The 24,104-nt window shown below is 41.9% G+C and overlaps 1 protein-coding gene across 1 annotated transcript in view; it reads right to left on the bottom strand.

Moving 5' to 3' along the window:
- syt7b (synaptotagmin VIIb) overlaps positions 1–24,104 on the bottom strand; it is a gene marked incomplete at its 5' end in the record, with an annotated part of 142,109 nt that overhangs the window by 31,322 nt on the left and 86,683 nt on the right. The window contains 2 exons of the mRNA XM_083759512.1: positions 8,582–8,704; positions 16,029–16,376. Coding sequence (XP_083615638.1) covers positions 8,582–8,704; positions 16,029–16,376 — 471 coding nt within the window. The remainder of the gene's footprint in view (positions 1–8,581; positions 8,705–16,028; positions 16,377–24,104) is intronic.

Raw genomic sequence — 24,104 nt, 5'->3', positions numbered from 1 at the left:
ATAGGCACATGTGTTTGTAGGAGCTGCATGATGTGCACGTGTGTCCAGGAAGAAATCTCATTCCCTAACCCTGATATTCAGCGATGATGCTAATGTGTCCATGTGCCTGGCTGGGCTGACAGTCATTTACTTTAACAGCGGCGTGCTGCGCTGACATCATCCCATCTCAACCACAGTCAACAGTCACCCAGCACCCCCCTTCGCACAAGCCCCCCCCCCCCCAGGGGACATGGGATTAGATGAATAAAGAGATAGCGGGATGGTGGAGAGCATAGGGTGGGGGTTGGGGGTTGGGGGGACTGACACAAGGGAGAGAGGAAAGTAAGGAAAAAAGCCTTAATAGATAGTTTCAATAAAACACAGAGGAGAGGCCCAGAGAGATGGAAGATGGATCAATGTAGACGATGCATACGACAGGTAAGAGACAGGAGGAGGAGTGGAAAGCACAAGGTGAGCATCAGGGAGGTTGCGAGAAAGGGGGCAGGGTGAAGTGCGATGGATTGATGAGCGGGTGGTTTTTCACAGAGCAACGCAGCCGTACGACAAAAGTATAAATTGGGCCTAAGAGCAGGGCCCGGCTCGGTGGCGTGTATCCATAAACACTATACATGTAGGGGGTCTGACTGATCGCACACTGCCCCAGGAGACTGTGCAACACAATATAGGGTTCCTGCCGTATGATGGATGACGCCTGGGTGCCAGTGTCAGCACACTTGCACCTCCCACCGATGGGGACAAATCACTCAGCTGCCTCCCCATCACGAAACGCAACCCTAATACAACTAATGGAGTCATCTACAATACTTGTCTACGTTCCTGGTTTTTGAGCACACTTCTCCGGCATTGTGCCACTGATTAATTCATATCCACTGGGAGTTCCCTGCGATTTGAAATCTTTCAAAAGCTCTCTTCCACTCTGTTTCTGCAAAAAGAAGGCCAAGAACAAAGTCGTAGACAAGTCATACGCTTTTTGTAATCAAGACAATAGTGAAAATATTGTTTAGAATTTTCACTACTGGTTGTGTTCAATCTCTCCCATCCCTCACGTTTCTTCAATGGGTCCTCTCTAATCAGCTCTCCTGTTCTCAGCCACTAGCCTTGGCCAGGAAAATGGTCAATGAGCTCCAGACATAGATCTGACAGTTGTTTAAAAAATGCCTCCTTTGTGCTGACCTACATCGCTGTTCTTTTCCAATCATCTCTCCTCTTGTGCCACTGCCTGCTCCAGTGGCCACCTTGGGGACCAGTTGCCAGCCTGGAGAGTCATTAGGAGGCTCCAGTTATTGTGATCGCAAGCCCAGACAGTACACACTTTAATGGTTTGGCTGTGCTCACTGATAGAGGGTGGCAGACATTTCCTGCTTTGTTTAGACCGTTCAATGTTGTCGTGTGCTGTGCAGCTCAGTCTAAAACTAATACGGTAGGAACAGAAATGTGATGATCCCAAATGTAGCGACCCCTATCCAAATGTATACTGTTCATATATGTATCAAGAAGATATTACAAAGCACTTCTGAGTCTCTGTATCCGAGTACATTCTAAGGCTGCTCTCTGCCATCCAGTACACAAAGGTTCTCTCAGTTAGTAATGATTGTGATAGCCTCAGAGGAGTTTATGCAGTTGATGACCACAGGCAGGTGATAAAGTCCAGTCAATTGCACGATTACTGTCTAATGAAATGCCTCAAAATCATTGGTACAGTAACTTAAATAGCTCTGTGACCTCAATCTAAACAGCTTGGGAGAGCATTCACATGAGACACAGATATAACTAGAACTGCACTCTGTCGAGTGCATACTTGCTTGTTGCACACTAGTAGGCCATAAATGGCTTGCGCAAGTAATAACGCTTTCTCAGACAGATCGGCTATATGGGGGTACATCTGCCTTGATCTGACTTGATGTAATAATTACCAATAGCAATAGAGCACCGAAGTCTGACGTCACTTTCAGTAGAGGGCGTCAGTCCCCAGGTTCATGTATTTGTTTAGTTGCATTGAAATCCCCATTGAGGCGATTTGAGATCGCCTCATATAACTTCTGTGTTTGAAAAATAAACATGTCACCCCGGCCGCTTCACTCATATGGATATGAAGAATCAACTGACTGAGAGAAAACGCTAATGTTACTGCTACTGAATTAGTTACATTTTCGCTAGAAGCAGACTGTATCATATATGAGTGACTGACTGTTGCAAACGATACAGAGACACCTCCCTGACAATAACGCCGAGACAGCTTGTTTATTTTTGGACCACAACGCTTATAGTAGACGATATTAAGATCACCCCATGTTATTCTCCATAGAGAAATTACTTCCGCGAACCAGGGGAATGGTCGGGATGAGCGAGTTACGTCAGGACTTCGGTGCTCTATTCCAAAACCTCTAATTCAAATGAGGCTCGTATGGGATCTTATTTCTAAGATGAATAAATAGTTAAGACTGCATTTCTACAGCGTTAGACACTATTACTGTATATATTAAATGTGATAGTAGTCAACAACATTGTGTAGTACATGTGATATTTCACTGTCACTGACATAAGATTTTCACATATTCCAATAATACATCATTGTTCAAGAGCAGACAGACAGAGCTCCTCCTTATGCTGCCAGTAACTGAACACAAGAAGCTAAATAACAGATTATTTATTTGCAGTATGATCCTCATTCAGCGTGTGATGATGAACAGGTTTTCATAACTAGGTGCTAGACGACGCTGTCTTTCTGTCAACATGTTACACTCCCTCTCAAAGAATGTCCGAGGTTTAGTATACAGTTATACACATTCATTTTTTATCTTTTATGATGTCCTTAGACAGAGAAATCGCTTGGTAAAATGTTTATAATCCATGAAAAATACTGCATAACCTTCAAGAAAAAAAAATATATATATCTGTTCTTATATCATCTTTCATTGGATGTGGTGATACTTATCTAGATTATGTGAATGAATATTTTTTAATGATCCAATTACATGTGGGAACAATGCCGTTGGCCCAAAATTCTGGCATGGTACGATATGATTTGTTTTCTTTTCAATGATGGACTGTTTGAACTGCAATAGCCTTCCGGCGCTGCACAGTGGCGACGAGTGCCTGCAGTTAATCAGGATTGTTTGTTTGTTTGTTATTTGTAGAATCACTACTTGTATTTGGAACAACCAAATCTGGCTACAATGCATCTAGCCATTGTCGTGTATATTGCTGTTTATGACATCTACCTGCTGCTGCCGAGGGCGCTGACATTAAACACCGCTGAACACAGCGCCACGGGGGGCCACCTGGTTCTCCGCTATGGCTATGCACAGCTATGTCAGCTGAGGGAATACAGCGATCGTGGCAACTTTCCACTTAATGTACCGGAGGAATGCATGAGGAGAGATCGCCGACGATCACCAACACGGAAAAGGGGTCGAAGAGGAGGGTTGCGGTGGAGATCTCTCCTGACTCGCCCAAGTTCATACTGGGGGACTTCAACGGATGTTCGCTTAAACAGACACTGCCCAATTTCTACCAATACGTGACTTCCCCAACAAGACGTGAAAAGACTCTTGATTTAAGCTTTGGAAATATAAAGGATGCGTACGGTAGCCACCCAAAAATGAAGCTCGGGAGCGCCGATCACAATGCAGTCCACCTGGTCCCACGTTACAAACAGAGACTCAAAGAAGTGAAAGACATTCTAAAGTGAGGAGTCACTTGACTGTCTTAAGGGGTGTTTTGATTGCACTTCATGGGACATGTTTAATGACACATGTGCTGATCTTGATGAACTTAACTCTGTTGTAACGCAATACATTCAGTTTTGCATAAATAGCGTTATCCCATCCAAACGGATCAAAGTGTTTCCAAATGATAAACCATGGATGAATAAGGAAATTAAAGGAGCATTATATAGGAAAACATTGCTTTTGAACAAGGGGACCTAATTCAAGTGAAACTAATTCAGAAAGAGATCAAACGGATAACTAGTGAATGTAAACACAACTACAAACTTAAGATTGAGAGGCAAATGAGGGATACAAATGTACGTCAAGCTTGGAAGGGGTTGTATACAATGGTAGGAATAAAGGAAAATAAAGAGGTCATCAACACTAGTGACGATACTGTATGTCTTTTGCCAATGAGCTAAATACCTTTTATGGCAGATTGAACGTAACTTGTTAAGGGAACAGTTCAGCAGTAGTGAGTCAATTATTATTACAGAGGAGGTGCGGAGAACCCTCAAGGGAATTAACCCACGCAAAGCACCGGGTCCCGATGGGATAAGGGGTTATGTGCTTACGGAGTGTAGGGAGAAGCTCAGCCTGTACTGAGACACATGTTCCAGTTATCGCTAGATACACACTATATTCCAAAAGCGTGGAAGACCTCGCTTATACGTAGTTCCAGTGCCGAAAATGTCAAATCCGAAAGTCCTTAATGACTATCGGCCGGTTGCCTTGACAACATCGTTAATAAAAAGCTTGGAGCGCATTATCTTAAATAACCTCCTTAATAATGTGCAACATGCAATTTGCATATAGAAAGGGGAGGGGTACTGATGACGCTCTTCTTCTTATGCTTAAAGATGGAGTGCCACAAATGTTTTCCACCCTAAAACATGATCATCAGGTATTATTATAATATAAGGATAACTTTTTCCAAAAAGTGTACAGTATTTGTTAAAATCATGCTTTTATGTGGACACGCCCACCAGTTCATTAAGTAGTGGTGATCCACCTGAACTGAAGCCGCACCTACAGCTGTAGTTGTATGATAAAGTGGGAGGGCTTAGGGGAGGGGCTGATAGTGTGATGTCACTATATTACTTTTATTTCATTGGCCCGTTTGACTGTCAAGGGTTCAGCCTCCAGGAAGAAACCATTGCACATAAAAACGACTCCAGGGTGTCTAATGAAGTACTGTCACCTCATAGACACATGAAAAACTGGAAAAATACAACAATTGTGGCACTCCATCTTTAGTAAGATCTACTACCATCTAGATAAACCTCAAAAGAAACGATATGCATTTAACACAATGAGACCTCATATTTTGACGAGGAAAACATTGATATGGGTGTTAACACCAATATCATCAGGTGGGTGGAGTCGTTCCTAACTGAGCGGGTACAACATGTCAAGGTGAATAAAGCAATATCTCTCCCCATTACGACCAATACGGGGGCTCCGCAAGGGAGCGTGATTTCACCGGTATCGTTCACGCTGTACACAAGCGACTGTAGGAGTGAGTCAGACAACACCTGTATTGTAAAATTTGCAGATGACACAGCTATTGTTGGTCTGATTGAGGATGATAAGATAAGCTATCGAAGCAGAATATCAAAAAAACTAAGGAGATCATATTTGACCTTAGGACTGGTGCTCATGCACACCAGGAAATATTCATTGGTGGGGATGGGGTAGTGATTGTGGAGAAATACAAGTACTTGGGTACAACGATTGATTCCAAGCTGACATGGAATTCCAACACTCATTCCATCTATAAGAAAGGTCAGCAGAGGCTGCATTTTATGCGCAGGCTGAGACAGTATAACGTGGGAAAAAATGTTATGGCACTTTTCCATCGATCCTTTGTGGAGAGTGCATTGACATTTAGTTTTGTTTCATGGTATGGCTCATTAGCATTGGTTAATAAGAACAAACTCCATAAAATCATCGTGTCCAGCAAAATAGCTGGGGTACGATTTGAGAGTATGACCTCAATGTGTGAGACCCGGGTACTCAGAAAGCTATTACTAGGGACAATAACATCTTTTACCATCAGGGCGACAGTACATGGTACCTTCTCTGCAGGCTAGGGCCTCAATATCGTTTGTTCCTATAAGTATAGGACTTATGAACAAGCAGGCCCCATCTCAGTTCTGTGCATAAAGTGTGATTTAATGCCTCTTGGAACTATGACTGGTGGCCTTCTGTTGGCATTGTTTCTTTATTGTCAATGTACTGTGTGATCTGTTTGTTTGTATATGTTTTCTGTATATCCTGATGACTGCTGTGCACAAGACAAATCTCCGAAAGGACAAATGGCAGATTGAGAGTGATGGTGTTCCAATTTTCTCTATATGTCTCTCTCAGTGTCTGAAAGTATCTGTCTGTTAAGATAATGTCACCATCCGGCAGGAACCTTGTATCTGCATATTTCACATTTGTTTTTTCATGAATGTATTCTATTTTATACTTGTACAACAGTGCTGTGTAAAAGTAGTGAAATGCGTGCGTGCGTGTGTGTGTGTTTGTGTTTTACTATACAATAATAAGATGCCGGAGAGGAGAGAGAGGTAACATCTGTCTGTTTTATAAATATGAAACTATGAAAAGCATTAACAAGAGCTTGTGACTAAATAATGACATACAGTACAAGGTTACCGCCCCAACAGCAAAGATATATCCATGGAGGGATTATCGGCCCATCATTCTCAGTCTACTGGGTTCTATCAAAAAGGTTTGGGGGGGGGGGGGTTGTGGCAAGCAGCTGGGCATACCTCAGGGACCTTCGCTGGTGTAACTAGAGAGACAGAGCGATGGACAGAGATGATGATTGAGAGTTGTTATTAGCTGTGGAAGGACGCTAGACATCTTGGCCATGCAACCCCTGAGGGCAGTAGCTGGCACTGGCAGTCTGTGATTAAAGCAAGGCTTTTGACAGGCCTCCAGGCAGGAGGAGAGAGGGATTAGGGGGGGGGTTGTTAGGGGCGAAGGAAAGCCTCACACTACACCCCAAAGTGCACTGTGGGCATTTCAGGCCTGTACAAGCCATCACCGTAGCTTTTAACAATTCAACTCACCTCTTCCTCTCTGACTGATTTTGCATTCATTGCACGTGAACAGTTAAAGGCGAATACCTCTCATTTTCAACATTTTACTATGTCATTAATATACCTTAGAGCGGGCAGCGGTGGCTATGGGGTAGAGTGGCTGGATGGTAACCACAAGGTTGCCAGTTCGAACCCGGGCTCCCCCAGAGTTAGTGTCGAAGTGTCCTTGACACTGAACCCCTAATTGCTCCTGATGTGCTGGTTGGTGCCTTGCATGGTTTCCTCCACCATCGGTGTATGAATTTGTGTGTGAATGGGTGAATATAATGCACAATCTATGTAAAGCGCCTGCTATATAAATGCACCATTTACCATTTAGAGCTGTGTTTAGAGCTGGAAATAATAAAAAAGTGTTTCCTAGAACTGGAGGTATGAAGAAAATCATACAAAATCTAATTTGTAAACGCCATTAACAATAAAGAGACAATATGACGTAATGAGTTACATTATGACGTAAATTTTCCCTTCATTAAAAATGGCATTTACAAAACAAACATTGAACTAAAGACAAACATTAAACCTGTGTATACGCCCTTCAAAAATCATTAATATTGTGAATCACATCTTGATGATGTCATCAAGATGTGATTCACAATGTTAATGATTTTAGTTCTAGGAAACACAGAATGGGGGGACTTTTCTATTATTCCACACAACAGCTCAAAGGTATATCAATGACATAGTAAAATGTTGAAAATAAACAGAAACACGTTTAATTCGGAAAATCAGTTTAGACAATCTTAAACCAACAGCCCTTTGTTAACAATTTTGAGGAAAGTTCAGTCCTCTTTTCTGCTGAAGCAGGTGTCAGAGCAGACAATTCCAATCAAGACTCATCATGCAGTCAGGTTTAGTGCAATTACTGAGCCCCAAAAGCCTATGGTGTAGCTCTGGTAAAATAGCTATATCCACAAGCTCACAACGCATTTCATCACAACTTGTATATCGACTATTTTCAGCAAGTGAAACTGACATATGATGAAATACAAAATACACATTATTTTATAACCACAAGAGCTGCAGTTGTTGTTTTCCTCCAGCAATGAATTGACAGTGGTTGTGGGATCACTGGCAGATAAGGAGTTGGTGTATTTTTAGGGCTTTTAATGTGAGGAACCATTCCCCTGAATAATGAGCATCCTACCACTACCACTGCGCCCTCACAGATCAAACCCCTTTTGAGCTGGTGAGGAAGAGTGGGAGCTAGGCAGACTAACGAAGGAGTGGATGGATGACATGAAGAAGAATGAGGGGGCATGAAGTGTTGAGTTGGTCAAACAGAGGGAACAGAAGCGAAGAGAGCAGGAAACAAGGATAATTAGGAAAGGTAAACACAAGCGTGAGAAATAAAGCCACTCCCATTGGAAAGATGGAGGCATGTTTACACAATAAAAGAATGGTGGAGGCATGGAAGTGAAAAGGCGAGAATGATGTCATCAAGACCCACTTACAGAAGCGAAAATGTCTTCTTTTTTTAGGATACTTTCTAAAGATGGTAAAATGTTTAGGAAAGGGGCTTTTCTTTGTAAGTAATGAAATGAATAGGCAGTAGTAATTATATAGGTATCTGTAGTAGCTATGATACATTGTAGATCATTGCTGAAACAGCAGAGATGGTAAAAAGGTTTACTTATTGTACCTTTTCTGCCATTTTATACGAAAAACAGATTTTTCACCTATTCATTGCACTCCTCCCTCTCCCTCCCTCTCTCTCTCTCTCTCCCCCTCTCTCTCTCTCTCTCTCTCTCTCTCGTCCAGTACCTCTTTTCTGGTGAAGTCTGATTTTCCTGGCATGCTGGTGCTTCCTGGAGATCTGGGAGGTTGGCAAAGTCATCCTGTTCAGCCATCCCAATTGCTAGAGACAAAACAACCATCTTCCCCTCACTGGGCACACAGACACACAAGACATACGGATATAGGCAAACAGACACCAACATACAGACATACAAACAAACAAACAGACACGCACACAGACCATACCACGCACACATGCGATGCAAGTACACAAAGAGAGTAGGGAGAAGTTGCATTATTTTGAAATAATAATAGCACAATCCATTCCAGTGTATCTCAACCAGTGGAACAAGGCACACCACTGTGCTGTGGAATGAGCTCAGGTGTGTTTTGGGATTTAGCTATCATTAAGAAAATCCATGCCAAACACAATTACTACTGACTTACAGCGATTACATCTTGGTCCATCTCAATATATTTTGGGTAAAATCCAGCAGTGCATGTGTTGCTTGGCCTTTTGTATACAAGCCTTGTCATGCATCATACAAGCAATCAATAATTCTGTGTCTTGGAAATTTGTTGCTTTACCAAAGTGTGCCTCAGCACCAAAAAGGTTGAGAACCACTGATCCATTCATAGTTCTATCGTCCTCTGTTTTCTGTTTCATAGACACAGAAAAGTGTATAGGGAGTGAAAAGAGAAAAGACAATTGAAATTAACTGAAAACAACAACAAACAACAAAACAGGAAATATATATGAATAAAAGGAAAGTAGATTCAGGAAAGTTTAAGCATAAACAAAAGCAAAGAAGCACATCCAATTGATTTGTAATTATTGTTCTCCAGCCTGAAGTAATTTAAATCACGGTTTACTGAAGTATGCTGCAATGTGAATTCTACAGGCCGTGACAACAATGACCTTAACGAATACGCATTTACACGCCACCAATGTGAATTCACACAATAACTACACATGCAATGCACTCTCTCACAACACACTCCTTGGGACCTGAGCTCTGTCCTCATTATTTTATCAAGCTGGAAAGCAGTACAACAGTCACTGTAGAGATTCATTCTCACAGTTTCTCTAGCATCCTAGCTTTTACCTCACAAAAGCCTATTTAATCATCGTAAAACATTGTCGCTGGCTGGAAATAGAAGTATAATTTTTTAAGCGATATTCGCACTGATCCCATGCATGTCTAAAATACATTTACCATATGTTTATTCCTCTCACTTCTTTATTTATCATCATTGTCATGTGGGGCTCTTTCAAATACACATGTCGCCGACATGTGTATTCTCACTGACAAATTCTTGCTGTTCTCTGATAATACCGACATGATGTCGGTATTGTCAGAGAACAGCAGTTACAAAAGTAAGTGTGTTGTTTCAGTGTCTCACACTATGGTGTGAAATGTAACTCATTATCAGTGAACTGGGATTATAAAAGTAACCTCTCAAATACTTGTTTCAGTGTCTCACTATACGGTAAGATTCGTGGGGACCCGAATGGAAACAAGGACTTTATTGTCATGCTTTTAGACCAAGTCCTTAAGTTGAATGTACTCTGTTTGCATTTCTGTCTAATAAAGTATTCAATCAATCAATCAATGCCCTTTGCACGAATAATTTTGCCCCCATAGCTGTGATTGACAGAGTCAGAGCTCACCATTCGCAGAACTCATTCTTAACAGCTGGACTACATGTGCTACGGCAGTTTACCGTCATGGGCGGATTTAATGGGGGGGGGGGGGGGGGGGGGGCAAGGGGGTAATAAGAAATGATAGATTTCCCCACCCAAATTTAAAACATATATAACATTTTAGATTGAAAATGATGTTGATAATGATTGTGATCCACACTGATTATAAAGGTAGTTAGTAGTGCAAGCCAGCTGTCTGGTTACCCACTAGCAGCGGTGGCAGATTGGTTCAAATATATGCCTGACGCCAGATGTGAATATCTTTGGATGTGACAACCAGGTTCACTTCCTGTCCCCGGTTTAACAGTTGTCAGTTTTCTGGTATTACTTACTTGTTAATCATTGTGGAACAGGGCTCGCCACATTACGTGTGACCAGTCCATTACGCACAGCTGTGCATATTTATAGCTTCCAATTAATCACATGTACATCATCCTGAGTGGCTTCAAATGATTATTATTAGCCTTCTACCTGTCATGTGATTCTATGAGCAACATACTGCAAAGTAAAGAGGATCTCTCTCTGGGTAAAGGCTGGGATAATTGAAACCTGTTGTAGTGTTTTGTAACAATGTTGCTTAATTGTCTCGTTGAGATGGGTTAAAACAGCAGTCAATGCCCGTTTGTCAACCAACAATATTGTATAATATTACAATGTATAGCCTACTCCCTACTGTTTCGATATAATTTATTTCTAATACAAAGTTACAAACCAATCTTGACTATACATGCCTGGCTCGGCATACTAATGACAACGATGGGGGTGTGGTTCCCAATGATGGGCTGTGTGGTTACTGTTGGTGCAAAAGGCCTACACACTGGTGAGATACCAGGCTCATATTATTATAAGAGAACAGGGATCATGAAAGTAATCTTAAATTCCCTTTCAAATACTCTTCAATCTGGTGCATATTATCAGAAAACCAAGGCTAAGAAAGTAACCTTAATTGTCTCACATAGTCCCCAATGTCCTCCATTAGCCTGAGGTTTTGCATTACCTGATCATATTTGGCTGTGCATGTTAACAGAGATTTATCCATTATATCACCCATTATGAAACGGAAATTATTTCTATCACAACACAAAGCTGTACTTCATCCGAATATTAAAATTGATTAGCGTAGCAGATGGGTTTTCCTCTAACACTAAAATCTTCCTAAATCTTCCTCTGACCCATATACATCTTTCATCTTTACTCCATTGATTTTCTATCTCTTCACACTTATTATCCCTTTCCCAGCTTGTATGCTCTCACACTCTCTCTCTGTCATGCTTTCTCCGTTTCTTCACTCTTTCTCTCCCCTAACAAAGGGCAGTCTGATGGCTCTTTACTGGTGACACAAGGAATTTGGTAACATTTGAGAGACAACAGACCACCAGAGATACATTAACGGCACCAGCTTGAGTTTCATTGATTGGGTCGAACATAGAATGGGTGACCTAAAACAAGGGTGTACTTCAGCTGGGGGGATAATCATTACCACCTACACTAGTCACATCGATTAGAAATATAATTGGGGGTGGTGGGGTGACTGCACAGTGTGACAGGCCTGCAGACATGTGGTCGCTAGTTGGATAATGGAATCTGTTTGGCTGCTCACACGCCAATGATCCCAAATATATAAAATGGCTCTCTTTCTTTCCAATTTGTGTTTGCTGTCAGGTGTTTGGTCTAGAGAGATTCATGAGCACTGGGACAATGCAGGACGAGGCCACCGCTCCATGCTCTACATACAGAATCTGCTCTGCGTTTATTGAGCCATGATTCACTGAGTAGGGAGGTCACTGGCCTAATGGCGCAGAGACACTCTAGACTAGACGGAAGTATAGGGGTTAGAACACACCGTTAGAGGGTGTGTGCTACTGTAGGTTCGATTCGATTTTGAGGGTGATAGTGGGGAAATCCAGGATTCTGCTTTTGATATCCCCTCTGGTTATTAATTTTTTCTCTGGTGGGATATGATTTACCGCTGATTCTGGTCAGATTGAATTTGTGTAGTTTTGCCCAGAGCTAGAGCTCCTGCCTTTGGACAACAAGTTGATGGGTTCGATCCCGGGCACCGCCAACTCAGTAAATGAGTAGCACGGCTTGATGCAGCAAATCGTGCGGGAAGTACTGGGAGCTGATGGTAGGTGTGGCACTCCACCTCAGCAATCCATCTCCCAGGATTCTAGCGCTTTGTAACAGGGATAGACCTCTGCGTGTTACCGGCTGATACCGACAATAAGCCACTCCCGACCTACTTCTTCTGAATGAAATACATGCATTCTTGCGGTTAATAGTGATACGTTTTATAATTAAGTTAAATAATATCCCAATTTAACAATTTATTAAACAATACAATAAATGATACCTGTACTGCATACTACCTGTACTGCACACTACCCTGCACAACTTTATTTAAAGAAGCAACTGTGACCAAGAACGTTGCTTAGCTTCTTTAACTTAAATAAAGCTGTGCTCCAGTACCATGCAGGCTGGGAAGCGTGTGGGTATAATTATTATTGTTGATGATCGCTGTATATTTGCCTACACACCTGTCAAATACTCCAGCCCAACCGTTTTCTTACCTTAATAATGTTATATCCATGAACAAGTGGTACAGGTGAACAATTACATGACTCCCTCCCGAGCCCACCGCATGCCATGACACTGCAAAGCCTGGCAGTGCTGGTGCCATTGCTATCTATCAGTCTTTCATAATGTCGCATATCTCTTCATTGTGTGTTTTTGTCCCAAATGGGCTGCCGTAGTGGGCAATCTGTCGTTAAACCAACCGTGCACGGTCAGGGGGTTATGTAATTCTTCACCTGTACCACTCATTCTTGGATATAATATATTAAGGTCAAAAATCGGTTGGTCCAGAATTCTCATTTTGGGCAAATTTGCAAAAAAAAAGATGTATAAGCTCATGTAGATGCAGTATGAGTTCATAGATTGGCTAGTTTAGCTATTTTTACAAAGAAATAGGAGGGCTTAAATGGTTAAGAAAATGTCCACCCCTGTTTTTGTACAAACCGAACCCTGTGTGTGTGTGTGTGTGTGTGTGTGTGTGAATCCAGAATCCATCGCACACATAACAAATGGATGTAGTGCATACAAAAACTTGTATATTGCTCGCCACGACCGGATTGTTGACCTAGTGTCTGATGCAGTTCGAAAGTATGTGCCATCTAGTGCAGCAATGTATAAACATTCAAGAGTGTTACCAGATTGGTTTAGCTGTGCATGCGATGTCTTTGCTAACATCCCGAATACACCTGATGTTGTCTTTGTTGACACCAGTCACAAGGAGGTCCTGATTCTGGAGGTGGGCTGTGTCTTTGATTTGTACATGGACCAGGCATTCCAAGATAAACCATTACTTGGAAGTATAACAAACTTGGGGTATCGCTGTAGATTTGCCATACTGATATTCGGAAGCCTGGGCCATGTGCATAAACTGACCATGAGTGGCAAGAATAGCTGGCATGACAAAAAGCAAAGCCAAACAACTTGACAAATACTGTTCTGTTTCGGCTGTTATAGGCAGTTTGTCTGTGTGGAGAAGGAGGTGCCATGTGTATCCTTAAGTGAACATGAACTGTCAACTCCGTTATATTTGTTTCCCTGTAAAATTAATTGTAATTTGTGGATTCAAATAAAGAAATCGAAATGTATGTGTGTGTGTGTGTGTGTGTGTGTGTGTGTGTGTGTGTGTGTGTGTGTGCGCGCGTGCGTGCGTGCGTGCGTGCGTGCGTGCGTGCGTGCGTGCGTGCGTGCGTGCGTGCGTGCGTGCGTGCGTGCGTGTGTGTGTGTGTGTGTGTGCGTGTGTGTGTGTGTGTGTGTGTGTGTGTGTGTGTGTGTCTGTATGCTTGTGTGTAGTAGGCTGTAAGAGATGTGGCGCCGATAACCTCCAGGCTTTCCTGTGGAGCACATCATCTATAATCTATCATTCCACACACACAATAGAAGCAAGCTGTCAGGGATCTTATAGGGTTGCACCAGTCATCTGTGAATCCATTTGTAAATCCATCACAGTCCATATTAAGATCTTATAGTAAGTTAGTTTATTTTATACACAGTGATTTACAGTAAGGGTACATGAAATAGCATGGATGCATGCATTGCTTCATGCATTGCTTCGTGCATTATATAAATAACCAGGAATTTACATAAGTACACACTACACAGTGTCATTTATGTCTTCATGCCATTCATTAATTAAAGCATTAATTAAGAGAATTGTATTATTAGGAATGATGACTTGAATGAATTAATCATGCATCATCAATAATGAGTTATTCTTACTAGTTCAGAAGTAAACGGACTACAGAACTAAAGCTAACCAACCCAGCACAGAGCACATACAGTGTGTCACTGTTGGGTGTGGACTACAGAACTAAAGCTAACCAACCCAGCACAGAGCACATACAGTGTGTCACTGTTGGGTGTGGACTACAGAACTAAAGCTAACCAACCCAGCACAGAGCACATACAGTGTGTCACTGTTGGGTGTGGAACGCTTGTAAAAAACCCCAAAACATAACTTTTAGGAAATGGAAAAAAGGACCTGTGTTCCAATGCATCTACTGTACTATTATTAAGGCATAAGCTGTTGTTAATACGTTTCATTTGTTAAATGCTTATAGAAAGACAGAATTAACCACTGTCACGCTGGCATCCCTATTTTAGCAAAAAAGTCCCCAAAGGATCCAAAATTATTTTTTTCCCTTTTTTTAAATTAGGGGCTCTACAAGCTCACATCGCAATGCATTGCGATTAAATGAAATATGGAGATACAAGGTTTGATTTTAGATTTTATTTGATTTATTATCTACAATTCTGTATAAACTACAAGAAATGCAATTACATTTTAGAATGTGCCAGGAAGAGGCAAGAAATCCAAAGGGCATATTATATCTGGTGCTTGTACTGTAAGTCTAAATAGAAAAACTAAATAAATTGTCAGGTTTTTTTTCAATCCAAGTCATTGAAGAAAAGAAATTCAATGACTGAAAAATTCAATGACTGAAAAATTACATTACGCAACTCACCCTAATACTGTAGGCCTAACCCATTTCCACCTAACTAGATTTTTCCAGCAATAATTTGATGATGTACTTTAGTACCTTAGAAAATGCTCTTTTAAAAAAACAGTATTAGTATTAGCCACACAGTGAGAGAGCGACAGGAATGGCACACAGCTAACAGTCAAAACGAGGGCACACTGAAGAAGGCATTTTGTGCTCATGGTATACCCCCGAACCATTTGGCTATTGGGTCGTCCCATACTTTACTGTATAGCTAATGCTTTAATAAATGTGTTGTTCATGCATGATTGAGGACATGAATGAAGCACAGTGAATTCATGTACATTCTTGATTATTCATGAGGTAATAATGCATGAAATAATGCATTGGCATACATGAATTCATGTCCCCATAGCAAAGTGTTGGTGTTCATTGGTTGTGCTATCAAGTCAAGTAACATAAAGTGTTACCGACATAAGTAATAATGGGGGCGGAACATCCTAGTTCTTGCATACTGATAAACTTGTAAAATTTATTTTATTGTCCAACTATGCCTGTATGTCTGTGGGGCATGTGACTGACAAAGGACAAAATAAGGCATATACTGTATAAACACTTAACTTGAAAACTGGAAATTAAGGTAAAGAAGACATGTTTCACTGATAATAAGTGAAAGGTGAAATACGGCTGGATGCATACCATCTTGCAAAGTAAAAAAGCAGTAGAAATGCAGAAGAGAATACATCATGACACTCACAGGAAAGACTTGACATCCAGACCTCTGTTACGGATCTGTCCCATCACGTGGTCCCAGCTGCCTGGGTTTGACCTGGATCGGCCCGCCCCAGCCCCTCTATACCGCGAAGCTCCGGCCGGACTCCCCCGGACCCCCCGTGGGCCTCCTCGGTGGCCCCCGCCCCCTGGGCCTGTGTGTAGTTGGCCCAGGCTCTGGGAGGTGGCCGGGGGGTCGTTGGGACCCGGCGGGGGCTGGTGGGTGAGGGGCTGTTGGAGACTCTGCTGCCGCACCAAGGGCCGAGGGCGCGCCACAGCTGAGGATGGAATGTGCTCCAGAGTGGAGGCAGAGGACAGGGAAGCGTCCCCAAAACTGACAGTGGAGCACCAGGGAAAGAGGTGGTAACGACGAGGGATACAACAGGGTTAAAGATGGAGAATGAGATATGGAATGTAAGGAGGGAGAAGGATGGATAAAATAGTGACACAGAAGTGATACAGAAGGGTCATGATATGAGGATCAGAAGTAGAGAAGATAAAGAAAGTACCAGCAACACAGACGATCAGGTGAAGAGGAGATGAGAGAGAGGAAGAGAGAGAGAGAGAGAGAAACAGAGAGAGAGGGGAAAAGAGCAACAGACAAGTGTCCATCAGCTATAGAGCCAAAATAAGCAAAGTTGTTGTACAGTAACAGTATGGCAGCGTGCCAATGGGCTGGCATAAAATAAGCAAACAGCAATATTATAATATAGGGATTTGGTGCTGGAGATTGACCTCCTCCATGAGCAGAATGAACTTCAAACTGGAACTGGAAGTGCCGGTCGCTGTCCTCTGAAGCACTAAAGTGTTTCTCTACACTATCTTTCTTTCCAATCTGCCTCGACCTCTTGCTATACCTCCCTCCTACCGTATATCTATCCCATCGCACATTTCCCTTCCATCAATCTCTCCACTGTCTGCTTCCACTCGGCCGTACTTCTAACTCTGTGCTCCTGATCTCAACTCGTCTCCATCTCATCTGCCCATTAATCTTTTCCTCACCCTTTGGTTCAGCCCTCCCATCAATCTATCTTTGCACCACCTCCAAACCACCGCCCTCAAACCCTGCTCTGTAATCACCCTGTTGTCTGCTCTTACAATCGTTTAATAGTGCTTCTCTCCCTATCCGCACCTCAATCTTTGCCCTGCCTGATTACTGTAAGCTGGTGCTAAATAGATCTGTCTGACGCTAATGCTGGGCGGGAGGATTTACTGCCTGCTGGTGTAATGGCAGTGGATGTATGGGACGTAGGCTGTGGTGGCCAGACCCTTCAGTGAGAGCTTGGCTGCAATTCTACTGGAGAACAAGTCCCTGAAGTACGCAAGTCATTGTGATCAAATAAATACAGGGGCGTATTAATACACACAGACACGCAGTCGTGTAGGCACGTATACAGTATATGCACACACGCACACACACACACACACACACACACACACACACACACACACACACACACACACACACACACACACACACATCTCACATTTGGTGTTTTATTTGGTGGCGGTTTAGATGAGAATGTGTGTGTACAATGTAACCAATTGTAATGAAACAATGCATAATATTGCATAATATGAAAGGGAGTCGATGCGTATCTGATGAGCAACATTCTGCTGATGCGTTTCTGTTAGGTGAAGTGTTATGAGCAAGATGTCAAAAAATATATCATAATTATGTTGCTTGCAGTTGGACTCTTCCTCCACACATAACGTCTATGACAGAGGTCAAGGATAATGATGAATGAAGATGTCCTTGAAGAGTAATGAACATAGTGGATGAGGGTGACCATGACTACAGTACACTATACTCACTGTTACCTGTTAGTCCAACAAACATTTTATCATAACTGACATCATGATGAATCGATAAATCTGGTTGGATTCACTATACGGCTCTTGGCCAGACATCTGGGCAGCCAGTCACTGTGCTAATACATTTTCCCAGTCTGCTCAGTGTCATAAATTTGGCTTGGGGCTTTTTTTCTTCTCATTCTGAAATATACAGAACTCTGTCAAACAGTGTGCCCAGCCATTGCTCATTGTTTTCTTTGGGCTATATTGTAAATAAATACTAGAGGCTCTATTTTCATCAGTGCCTTTACCCACAACGCTGCTCACAAGTCAGCCGCTGCCAACAAATTATGGGTATAGCAGCTTGCACTGCCCCTAAATGGTATTTTGGTCCAGCGTTACCCACTTTCCATTATGCCGACACCTTTATTTGCTGCTAGAGGTTATGCTGGACATGCTTTCCCCAAAATTGCTATTTTGGCCACACACATTTGGGAAAGCTCATAGTGGAGTTTAAAATAAGCCCATAAGCCGTAATGCCACGTTCGTTTGGTATAGTGGCAGAAGTGAGTGTCAATTCCTTGTTTCCATTGTGTTTATATAACTAGACCTTACCCGTTCTGAATATATGATTACCAAGTTATGTACAGTGTGGGTAATGCGATGTAATAGATCACATTACTGATTGGGACGGAATTGGCCTGTCTCGCTATAGCGCACGTAGGCTCTGCTATCGCAAATATAGCGGATTTATCCCCCAAAAAGCATGTTTTTGCAATAAATGTTTTAAAATTCCGCATTTGCATCCCTATGGATGAAAATGGAATTGCTTTGCACTTATCTGCTTAATTTTGTTTTTTATATGAACATCGTATAAAAGCATATAAGTATGTGGACGTCTCTGACGTTTATAACAAACCAAACCGTTTGAAAATCGGTTGAAAGTTATGCATGTTATGGTTATTTAAAAGTACATTCCCCATAGACACAATGTTATGCTACCCCTCGGTAAGATGGACGCCACGTAGCAACAATAACTTCTAGATAATAATAACTTGACTAGACACAATGGACACAAGGAAGTGACAGGTCACAGCAGGCACTCACTTCTGCTGATTATAGGAAAATTACAAAGAGATGTGTAGGAGAATAAGGAGAGATGGAGCAGCCTGACTCCGTGGACATCTCCATTGCCGCTCTATACCAAACTAATTTGGCATACGGCTTACGGGTGCTTTTAAACTCCACTATGCGCCTTCCCAAATGTGTGTGACCAAAATAGCCATTTAGGTGAAAGCGTGCCAACACGCCCATGACCACACCTCTAGGCGCAAATACTGGTGATAATAGATAATAGATAATAATAATAATAATAATAATAATAATAATAATAATAATAATAATAACTAGAACTGCACTCTGTCGAGTGCATACTTGCTTGTTGCACACTAGTAGGCCATAAATGGCCAACTAGTGCGCAAGCAGAGCGCGCAAGTCCTTTCGACCGCTGTAAACTGTCAAATCTCAGTATCTCTGTGAAGGAACGTTTGAAATGTATAATTTTTAGATGTAACTATTTGCTACCTACATACTTTATGCATATAAACACCTAGTATTATTAAGTATTCAAGGATTCAAGTTTCTATCTATATAAGTTTGGGTGAAGAGCTAGTCATAAATATACACACCATGTACTCTGGTCCCAGCAGATCAGGCACAACTTGCTATTTTATTTTTACTGATTATGTATATAGTATATGTATGACTAGCTCTAAAAGATGACGTAAGAAATATGGTCATTTGTGGTCGTTTGGTCCCAGCAAAGCAGGCATATACTATATAGGCATATACTATATATAGTATATATATAGTATATAGGCATATACTATATACGTATACATACTATATAGAGTGTGTAGTTGTAAGTTGATTAGCGGTATACTGTGGTTACTTTGCGCCAAAAACCGTGACAGCTGTCCCGCCATTTGATGTTTATGCAAGAAAACAGCAAATCTGTGCCTGGTTTGCTGGGACCAAACGACCACAAATGACCATATTTCTTACGTCATCATTAAGAGCTAGTCATACATATACACACCACGTACTCTGGTCCCAGCAGATCAGGCACAATTTGCTATTTTATTTTTACTGATTATGTATATAGTATACGTATGATTAGCCCTAAATGATGACGTAAGAAATATGGTCATTTGTGGTCATTTGGTCCCAGCAAAACAGGCACAGATTTGATGTTTTTCTGCATAAACATCGAATGGCGGGACAGCTGTCACGGCGGAAGAGACCGGGCGAAAACATTACTTGTGCGCTCTGCTTGCGCAAGTAATAATAATAGATAGCGGGTGAAACTGGACCAAAATACCATTAAGGGACAGAGCCAGCTCCTATACTAATTCTTGGGCAGCGGCTGACTTGCTGGCCGCGTTGCGGGTAATGGCGGCGAGGGAAATCGAGCCCCTCTTGCCTAATGCTAAATCCCCAAAATAGAGCCCTAGATGAACCAGGATACAATTGGCAGCGGTGGCTCAGGGGTAGAGTGCCTGGATGGTAACCGCAAGGTTGCCAGTTCAAACCCGGGCTCCCCCAGAGTTACTGTCGAAGTGTCCTTGAGCAAGACACTGAACCCCTAATTGCTCCCGATGTGCTAGTTGGTGCCTTGCATGGTTTCCGCTGCCATCGGTGTATGAATGGGTGAATGTAATGCACAATTTCTGTAAAGCGCCTTGGATAAAGGCGCTATATAAATGCACCGTTTACCATTTACAATTGTTACAATTGAGTGTTTTGTTGTGTACATCCTAAAGTGTATGCTGACTGTGCCTTTCAGAAGAAATATTATCTGCTTCATCCCATCACTGACTAATGGATGGATTTTTACATTTCTGATACCTTTAAAGTCAATTAGACTGAATAAATACTAGAGTGATTTGTAATTAAAGGACCATGAGGAGCAGAAAAACAATAAGACAGAGGCAGAATGAGAAACAGAATCCAACAGAGTTTGTGAGAGAGAGAGAAAGAGATGGGGAAAGAGAGAGAGAGAGAGAGAGAGAGAGAGAGAGAGAGAGAGAGAGAGGGGGGGGGGGGGGGGGGGGAGTGAAGAGAGTGAGAAATAGAAACCAAAAATAGAAACCAATTCCAAGGGGAAATGGAAATTGAGGTAGATCTGAAAGGGGGAGGAAAGCAGAGGAGGTGAAGCCCAAATTCTCAGATTGTGTTGTGAGAGCCGTTTAAAATGAAGAGCAGTTAAGTGTGTACAATTTGGTTCAAAAGCATTCATTAGGGTCCAATGAACCCAGATGAAGGCTCTTGAGCCAAAACGTATTGGTAGTTTTTTTGTTTTTGGAGCGGTGCCTAGCCGCTCCAATGCGAAGCTATGTGTGTGTGTGTGTGTGTGTGTGTGTGTGTGTGTGTGTGTGTCCATTTCAGCACGGACAGCTGCAGTACCGCTCTGTGACCTGGGGTGGCACTGTTGGGCGGCTAGCATAGTTGCACCGCTCAGTTCACACAGGTGTGATTTTTTACTTTGCCAAGCTAAAAGCCATGACTAAACTAAAGGCTTTTTAAAACTCACCTGTTTTCTCATACCGCCTAATGTCAGCCTACTACTACAAGGGAAGGAACTTTTTTACCTAGGCTACACTGAATCCTATCCAATGAGCACCTGTTTTCAGCTTCTGATAATTACCAACCCAGGCAGTGCTTCCTCTTTTTTCGATGTCCTTTTGACACTTTATGGTATTTAAAATGATTATTATTACTATTGTTTTATATAACAGATTCTTTCACATTTTTTGCCTGAGAAGTTTATATTACCAGAAGTTGCAACTGATATTCATACAATGTACGCTAGCAGCAAGCCTCAGCTCATAGCGGCATGTATGCCAATGTTTCTAAAATGACGTTTTTCTAAGCACATTTTACAAAATGTATTTTGTTTTCTGTTTACCTTTGTAAAAATAAATGTAATAGCCATATTATTTCTAAAATAAAAAATAATCATCAAACAAGGAATCTATTTATAACTAAATATGCTTGCTGTGTCAGAAGAACTCTCACAACTGATGTCTTTATACTTAGTGAATGTTGTCAATGAGTTTTTAGAGCAGTGATACACCCTATGAATAGAATTGACTTGTAGATTGTTTTGGATTTTATAATGTCAGCTAGAAGGGTGGAGAATGGAGGCGTGTGTGTATGAATGACGTTCTCTTTAGTCAGGGCCTTAAACCATGAAAAACATGTTTATGCATAAAGAGAGCAGTTACATGCTCCAAAATGCATTGGTTCTCCTTCAAGCAATCCTAAAAAAGTCATCTTTTCCATATAAGTACCCCTTCTTTCCTTTAACTGTAGTTAAGTAGTTGGGCTCTACTCTGCACCACTGATACAGCACAGTACAGTACAGTACATGCATATCATTGCAATCAAGGTGCCCTTGCAAACAGACGTTTCCCCTCTGCGTCTGCTCCATGCCGCTGTAGTGTACAATGCTACTCAACATGCATGTCCTCATGCCCATCACTGTCACTCATCTACATAAAACTCACTTGCTAGACCGCAGACCTCCGGCATGCATGTGGCTCTGGATCGTCTGCCACCGCCCAGCTTTGAGGCCCCCAGTCACCATGCTTCGCAGGCTGTCACTGCGACTGGGCCCTGCCCCAGTCTCAGAGCCAACGTACCCACCCCTAGCCTCAATGGCCCCCGGGGAGGCTCCAGCACCTCCCTGCCAACCCTTATTCACAGCCCCACTGAGGGGGGGAGGGAGACGCAGGAGGGATTACAGACATAAAAACACAGACCAACGACGGAGAGAGAAAGAGAGACAAAGGATGGAGAGACAGACGGACAAAGAAAGAGTTGGGAGAGCAAAATAATTATTAGTGATGTTAGTCAAACCAGCAAGTAAAGCATTTTGCAGAGATAGAAGGAGGAACTTATCCAACCACAGGGGTCCAGTATACATTGCAGAAAGTGAAACGGCAGCCAGCCAAACATCTAGCATTTCAGCCAGTCAGTCACCAACTTGTGAATGGCATATGTTAGCAGTGAAGGTACAGTATGTCCTTAGATTAACTGTGTAACCATGTCACTAAACTGAGAACAGATTTGTCTTCTTAACTTTGGATATCAGACACACATTTACATCTTTCAAAGTAATAGCAGTGGCACCCATATCAAAATAATAAAATAATAAGAGACTGAATTGTATTCTTAGTTATGCTGCAAGGAATAATATTTTATTGCAGTGGATTAATGAAAAAGTACCAACTATAAAATGCTGGTAAAAAGCTATATTTATTTAATTTAGTGCCAAGCATAACTTACATAGGTTGTAAATTATTTGTATTGTTTGTCTGTGTGCGTGGAACTTGTCTGTCTGTCTGTCTCTCTCTCTCTCTTTCATGCCCATGGAGTCTAGGGCAGTCTATGATGTTGATGACATTAGGGTATACCATATATGGGGATTCATGGATGTATCCATATTTTTGGGTCATTTTTTAAGTCGATCGGTTGGGTGGTCCTCAAGATACATAGGACACGCACTCACACGCACAGAGATTATCTCGCATTTATGGAAGAGAGAACAAATCATTTGAATATTTAATGAAAATGTGTCAATCTACTGCATTCCACATCAACAATTCTATACTGTCTACTATTTGAACTATGTAGAGGTATAGCAGGGCTTCTCTTGATCGTAGACATTGTAAACACTGTACATCACTGCCTGTAACCCATGGTGCTGTGTATGGGAAACTGAGACATATCCTTTACCGTTTTCTGTTATGTGCTTTCTGTATTTTATAAATTTGTTCTTATTCGTTTTTGCTTTTGATAATGGATTTGTCTGTTTCGTGTGGTAAAAAATAAATAAATGCAGATGCCGTTAATAAAACACCATTACATTTATCATCTGACAGTTAAGACCCTGCGGCTTAGAGTGAAAACAAATATGATTATGATTCAAATGTTTCCAGAAAAAGTGTTAAATGCTTTAGATTTTTAGACGGCACACAGTTAATCTTTTTGATACATACTTTACTCTTCGACCACGTGACCTAGGCCACCCAAGCTTAGCTAACCTAAACCTCGCATCACAGAGATGAGGGCAGACAGCATTGTAACTTCATTAGAGAGGCACTTCGTTCAGTGAAGACCGACGAGACAAGACAACGGACAGGACAGTAATTCTTAATGACAAATCCACATAGACATTCAGACTTCGGATGTGGTGCAGGAAAGA

This window comes from Protomyctophum parallelum (assembly GCF_964188405.1).
Source record: "Protomyctophum parallelum genome assembly, chromosome: 2".
Lineage (NCBI taxonomy): Eukaryota > Metazoa > Chordata > Actinopteri > Myctophiformes > Myctophidae > Protomyctophum > Protomyctophum parallelum.
Note: the sequence above shows the minus strand (reverse complement) of the source record. Positions and strands in the feature narration are given on the sequence as shown.